Here is a 7406-nt window from a genome sequence, read left to right as displayed (position 1 = left end):
GGTTAGGGGGTGATCAGGCAGGCAGGCAGGCAGGCGAGCAGTTGGGACATCCCCCAAGGGGTCCCAGATTGGAGAGGGTGCAGGCTGGGCTGAGGAACACCCTCCCCGACCTGTCGCCCCCACCCCCCACCCCCCAGTGCAAGAATTTCGTGCACCGGGCCTCTAGTTACAGAAATAATAACATTTGTCAAATTTGAATCATTTTTCCTTTTTACACTTCTCTGTATTGTATGCCTTTTCTACAAAAAACATGTGTCAATTTCATAATCAGAAAAATATTCATTAATAAAGTAACAACCAATTTTAATCATAGGCCTAATTTTCCTCATTCAGCTTATAAGCTGATGCAGCATTGGCCTACTTATGAAGTATTTCTGAAGGTTCATTGTGTTGGAGTGGGAAAATCTAAATCCCTCAATAAATAAGTAGAAATATTTTTTTTTCCTCAAGGACTGTTTCAGGAATGAATTGCCCTACTAAAACTTGGAAAGACTGAATGAATAATAAAAAATAGCACTAATGTATTTTGCCCAATAGAAAATAATGCCCTTTTTTATGGCCTGTATATGTCCTACAACTAGAGAGAGCTGGAAGTAAGGTAAGGCACACATCAGCCACCCCCACACTCTAACTGAAAATTGAGTCATGCAAAGATTGGTGGCCTATTCCATAAATGTTTTATAACTCTGCCAGAGTGGACTCACACAGTTTAAAAATAAAAATCACTGATAGTAAATTATACCAAAATGAAAAGTTAAAGCACAATTCAAAGCATTAAAAGTGCAGGCCTCATTAACATCCTAACCTCACTCAACAATTTAGCTTAGCAACTTAAAATAAAATTCAAGCCATCTTGAATTGTTGACTTTTGAAGACACTTATAATCAAGTTAACCTATAAGTTATTGTCTAAAATTGGTTGTTACTTTATTAGTAAATATTTTTTCTGATTATAAAACTGACAGATGTTTATTATAGGAAAGACAGACAGTACAGAGCAATATAAAAAGAAAAAATGTTTCAAAAAATTTTACAGTGTTGACAATGTTATTATTTTTATAATTTCCAAAGTTTTATTTTTCCATTCAAAAATATGTTTTAGAAATATTTTTGGAATTGTATTATGTTAACATATTTGTATATAGCTTTTTTGGTCAAGAATGTGTGGTGAATAATTATGCCACTAAATTCATCAAATGCATAATTTATTAACAGCTGCATAAAACTGTATCAAATGGCTATACATTAGTTTATTTAATAATTTAGTTTTTTGGACATTTAGTTTTTTCTCTCCTTTTCATTATTACAATTAATGTGATGTACATTTTTGTATATAAAAATGTCAACTACATTTCTAATTTTTTTCATTAACATAGTATATGAAAATGAAAACACTGGGATACCTTTTTAAAAGTGTGAAATAGATATCATTAATAGTTAGGCTGGGACAATAAATGTAAACTACAACAGGCTGGGCAAATCAATGTATGACTGATGAAAAAACTGTCATCTAACCACATTGCACACACAGTTCAACATCATACAGAAATTGGTTCTTTATTAAATTAACCAATAAATAATTATGTATCAGTACAATATACAAAATTAACAGAGAAATTCTTAACAATAACGGAGTATTCAATTACCATATAAACATTACTACTTAAATTTTTTTTGTAATAATAAGTATGTTAAAGATAAATGCTAAACTGGTAAAACTTTGGGTCTAAGGCACACACATGTGGATGAGCAAGCACATCCACATTAAGTTTAAGGCAATATAAAAAAAAAATCTATAGTATTTAGAAATAGCACCCCCTGCATGATTTAGCCTTCATGGGCCTTCTCAATTCACATGACCTTCACATTGTCCCCAAAAATTCAATTCTATGGCCAGACCCTGAAATCCTTCAAACTCCAAAATATGCATTTTAATGCTTTCTCACAATAAACACCCATATTCCAGGCCTATAATTCCTTCAAAATCTATCCTTCTGCATCATTGAAACTGTCAATTCTTTGAATTTATTGGGGTGACATGGATTAACAAAATTATACAGGGTTCAGGCAAATAATCCCACAACGTATCATTTGTACACTGTATTATGTGTTCATCACCCCAAGTTAAGTCTCCTTCCATCACCATTTATGCCCCCTATACCCTCTTCCACCTCCCCCCACACACTGCTTCCCCTGGCAAGCCCCAAAGTGTTGTCCCTGTGCATGAGTTTTCACTCTTTTCTTTTTTTTCTCAATTTCTCAATTCCCCCACCAAGTCCCTCTAATTCCCCCAACAGCTGTCAGCCTGCTCTCTACTCAGGGGAGAGTAAATTACTTATTTTTCTAAGCAACTGTATCTTTTTCAACTCACTTCTTGGAGTGATGATGGAAGTACTTCTTCCTGGCCCCTTCCGATGTTTTGGCTAGACTTCCTTTACTAGAAGTAAATAGACCCACAAATAAGGTGCTAGACAATGTCCTATCACTCCCACCCACTTCTAGTTTCACCCCAGCACTGCTTCACACCTTCTGGAACATTTTCTCTAACACAGAACAACTTCAGAGGGTGTACTTAATTTTCCCTGAATTAGCAGGACCTCATAACCTCGGAGAGCTGGCCTTGGCTGTTACCTATGACCCACTAGAGTTGGAGACCACACATTTTATTATTCCACTTGTTATAAGGAACTAAGATGGTTCAAGTTCATAATTTTCTGTCCACAGCACTACTTGACTTCTGCTTGATTCCCAAAACCTGGGAGAGTGGGACCAACAGAAAGCAAGGGTATGTGCTAGCCTCTCTGCCAATACCACTTTTGCTAGTCAACATTTCCCATCCTCCCAGTACCCCTAAACTTCCTTCCCCACTCTACTGGGTTAGTATGTCTACCTCTGTTTCTGTCTCTGAAGAAGGGTCAGGCCATACAGAGGGAATACAGGTGGACACAAGCCTCCCCTCCAATGTCCAATCTACCACATCAATCTCTTCCTCTTCAAGGCTGGCAGGGAGTGGGTCCAACAGCTCAGAGTTGCTAAATACCTCCTTGCCTGGTTCTGGATCAGAGTACAGCACCTCTTCTGTAGTTAGGGACACTTCCAACCTAGTCTCCATCCAGTTAGAACAGGGAAGTGAAAGGTCCCCATAAGACATTTGGGGAGAGTCAAGGAAGTCATTGTGGAGAAGTTTGTCTCTCTGACCATTCTGTGGCTGGGAGCTGGTAATATTTTGGTCTTGAATCAAAGAGCATCCTACTGAAAGCACCTGTCCTTCATTAATCTTAGAGGGTATGACAAGGGGGATAAAGGGTTCAACTGGCTCTTTGTTCTCACCAACAGGTTCCTTTTCCAATCTTATGCACTCCCTGGACCAGAATTCCATGTCTGGTACATACCATTCTTCCTCTTTGATCCAGTTCTTCCCTGTTTCTGTCAGGTGATAACTAGGGGTCCAATCCTTTGCCCTTGGACTCTCCAAAGATCCTATAGGTGGCTCAATGTCTGAGCCACATGGCATGAACTCCAGGATCTCCTCCAGCTCACTGGTGGCAGCAACACTGGTGATCGGGTACTCCTCAGTTTCACAGGTCTGCCCCAATAGGGCTGTGTCAAATGCATATAGCTCTCTGCAGACAATATCAAACCTAGGTTCTTTCCCTACCACCTCTGGACTGGACCCAAACTTGGACTTCACCACTGGGTGGTCTGGGGAGAGGCTACCAGAGAGCAGAATGTCTTCTAGCCCAGAGCACACTGGGGAGTCCTGGCACTGGTCTATTCTAGTAGATAGCATTTCCTGCTGGTTAACTGAGGATGGCTGAGTCCTTGGAGGCTCTTCTGAGTCCCTAGGTTCTAGGACATGAGGACTATCTTGAGAGGTTTTGAGGGGAGATTTTTGCACCACCTCCCAGTGGGTCCCATTGACAGTCCTCCTCAGTTTCATTCTCCTAATCTTCCCCTTGTTGGCAGAGTCTGAGTTAGGTGCCCTGACTTCAGGACTCCACTTCTTACTCCCACCTGTCTTTCCCAGACCAGATGGGCTTGGGGTGCTCTGTAGAGGACGAGCTCTCCCTGACTTATGCTTGTCCTTCAGTGCTTTATTTATATTCTTCTGTCGCCAAAGATGTCGGCCAGGATCTGCAGGCCCTGAGCTGCGTCCACTTAAAATGCTGGAAGGTTTGGATGTACAGACATCAGGTGATGGCCTTGAACGAATCAGCCTGATCTTTATGGGCAATAGTCGCTTACCCTCAGAGGTGTACAAGTTGGGTGAGGAATGCTCTGTAGGACCAAGGGCAGGGTCACTCTTGTTCTCTTTAGATTCTTGACTGTGGCTTGGTGGTGAAGAGTTTTCTTCTTGTGGAGCTGGGCAGGCTCTGGCCTTCCTCTTGAGCAGAAGAGTGCCAGACAAGTTCTTTGCATTATTTCCACTGCTCTTGTCCTGGGGTCCCTCATCCTTCCCCAACAACTTCAATCTCACTGCCCCAAGAGGACAAAGAGTCTGGGTAACAGGCAGTAAAGTTCGAGGGCAGTGGCTGGATGGCACCACCCTGGCAGAGACTGGTGCAGCACTTGGAGGTTGTAAGCGCTCCCGGTTCAGTCTTTGGCCCTGAGGGGCCTTCACCAACTTCCCACCCTCTAGCTGAAGGGATTCCAGCTCACATACACGGAGCTGGCGGGCAGCAGAAAGCACATCCTGGGCTTCTTCTTGAGATACTTCTATCTCTGAGGTATACAGAAAGTCCACCAGCTTCCTAAGTGTCCTGATCTTCAGGCCTCCCAGCTGCAACACCACCTGACAACCCTGAGCTGGCCTCTCCCGTTCCAGCTGCTCTGTGAAGAAGGGGCTGCAGGCAGACAAGATGCAGCGGTGGGCTGGGACTACCTCACCTTCTGCCTGCAGGAGGACATCACAGAACACCCCACTCCGTTGCTGGCGATAAAGCTGCAGAAAAGCCAACTGGAGGAACCGGGGATCCCGGTATATGATTTGGGGGCTGGCGGAAGAACACATGTTGGTCTATTAACAAACCAAGGTTTTCCCAGGTCAGTATCTGCACAGCTGGTGTTCCTTTCCAGGATGCAGTTTTCTGTCAGGGGGCACCGAGGATCTGTCAGGGGGTACCGAGTCAACGTCAAACGGGACTAGATCTGCAGCAGCAGTTGCCCCTGCCGTCCGCTCTGTGCTTGGGCCCTCTGTCCAGCCTACCTTGTTTCCTCCCAACGTCCAGCCTCGCAACAGGAAGATGATCCAAAAAACAGCACAGGTGGGTGAGTCGCCTGAGGTTCAGAACCAAGGGAATCGGAGTAGGCGCGGAGAAAGCAGGCCTTCAGGGAAGGTCCGCACAGCTGGGCACCCTGGCCCAACTCCTCCGCTGGGAACGCTTCAGAAGCCGGAATGCAGGGTTCGCCCTCACCGCCAGCTCCCGCAGCCACGCTCCTCTGGCGCCCACTTCCCACCGAGGTCCGGCACCTTCCCGCACTGGTGGGAGGTGGTGACTGGAGGACGGGAGGCGAGACTGCGGTGCGAACACCTGGGCTGCTGCACTTGCGTTCCTTTGCCCGCCCACGCCCTTCCGGCTCGCCAGCTCGCGGGCTTAGTCAGCAGGGATCCCTCAGCCCCATTGGCCGAAGGCTCCTGGGCCAGCCAATCACAAGAGGAGGGGCGGTTTGGCGGGAGGCTGTCTCCAGGGTCTTGAGAGGGAAGGAAGGTCAGCGGGAGAGGTGGGGGAGGAAGCCTGTCAGCAGCCCGCCTCTCAGTCAGCCTCTCCGATTGGTCAGGCTTCAGGGCGCTGAAAGGACCCGTCGCATTCTCTCTGAAGAGGCTGCAAATGGCGGCAGCCCTGCTCTAGGTTTAATGGAGGGTGAGTCCCCGGATGGCTCTCCTCGCACCTCGCCCCCCAGTCTCTCTAGATACCTCCTAGGCCAGGGATGTTCTGGGATAAGGTCCCTGGGCTAGTTTCCGAATTCTAGTTTTCCCCACATTCCACGCAGTCTTGGCGAACTTCCTGTGGGGAGTGGCCTCCGGTGTCCTGAACACAATGGTTTGTTCAGCGCACTTCCTGACTGGAAACAGCTGTTTTCAGGGATGATATGAAACATTAAATGACCTCAAGATTATAAACATTTAGCAAGAATGCCAACCCACGTTATCGATATGGGCAGCAAGTCTTTCCCTGTGTGTTCGGCCCTGGATCCTGGCTGTGGTTAGATGGCACCTGGTGTCCAGGGCGGGAAGAAAGTGGCTCAACCCAAAGACATTGACGACAAAGTGAGGAAGTGAAAGACACAGGCCCGCTGAGGCCAGCAGGGGGCAGAAGAGGAAGGCACCCAGGAAAAGGGGGCCCTGCAAAGGGACAAGACATGGAGGGGTGAGTAGTACGTGTGCACTCAAATATGTCTTCATTGGTATCTGATACTTTTTCAAAAAGGATTTGAGGTAGTTGACTGAACGATGGAGGACTGGAGAGGGAGGTGAGCGTTTCCAAGTCAGTTCATAGTTTCTCTAGTTGGAGGCCTCTGCTCTTAAGTTGGAAAAAGAAAGGAGAACAAAAGACATTTTCTGTTGCAATTGTCATATTTTGAAGAGGAAGCAGTTTGTGAAAGGACAAAACTTAACAGGACAGGTTTTAGATGTTTGTCTGCAGCACATAGATACACAAAAAAGCAAGGAAGTAAAAAAAAAAAAAAAGGAAGGCAAAACAGAACTTGTGTATGGCATCTGATGCTGTAGAATCAGAATGGGATTAGGCAGTGGAGGACCAGCACAGTTATAGGTGAGTCTGTGGAGTTCTAAAACAAAAATATAAATATTCTATCCCTTCATGAATATGGTGTTATCAGGATTAGTAGAGAGGACTTACTTCTTGGTGGTTCTTTTTAATTCAATACCATTTTAGTTAAATTGTGTATTAGTAGAATTTCTAAGGGGAATTTAAAATGGCCATCCTACCAAGGGCTTCAAAAATGACAAACTTTGGATGGTAATGTGTAGCCACCAGAGGGTAGGAAGGGGTAAAAATTATTTTGTTTTCCTCTGTCTAAATAGTCAGTGTTTTTTTGTAATTAATTTTTTTCATTTCTTCTTGATACTAATAGTTTTAGTCTAGTTTAGAAGTAGAGCCATGACAGCACAACACTCTGCCCCATATAAGAATTTTATATATTTCACTTTAAAATACAATTCTATTTCCTAGGCCTTCCATAATGTTTCATCATTTAATGATATGTTGTTTTTCTTTGTATGTAAGTGGTAACAGTTGTGGATGCGAAAGTTAAAATTTGAGAGTTACAAACCCAACCACTGAATGTAAGATTCAATGCATATAAAAAAAATACAACAACAACAAAACACACATACACAAAACCAACAACACTGTCTCTAAATATATTTTCAATCCATTGACTTCT

The 7406-nt window shown here is 44.3% G+C and overlaps 1 protein-coding gene across 1 annotated transcript; it reads right to left on the bottom strand.

Moving 5' to 3' along the window:
• Positions 1-2868: 2868 nt before the first annotated feature.
• Positions 2869-5010, bottom strand: LOC308527336 (BTB/POZ domain-containing protein 18-like; the record flags this gene model as incomplete). The annotated part of the gene is made up of 1 exon (XM_081102648.1): positions 2869-5010. The coding sequence occupies one exon, from the start codon at positions 5008-5010 to the stop codon at positions 2869-2871; it is 2142 nt and encodes a 713-aa protein (XP_080958774.1).
• Positions 5011-7406: the final 2396 nt, after the last annotated feature.

Source organism: Myotis nattereri (genome assembly GCF_964212035.1).
Source record: "Myotis nattereri genome assembly, chromosome: 11".
Classification (NCBI taxonomy): Eukaryota; Metazoa; Chordata; class Mammalia; order Chiroptera; family Vespertilionidae; genus Myotis; species Myotis nattereri.
The sequence above is the reverse complement of the archived record's forward strand: the minus strand, read 5'-3'. Positions and strand labels throughout refer to the sequence as shown.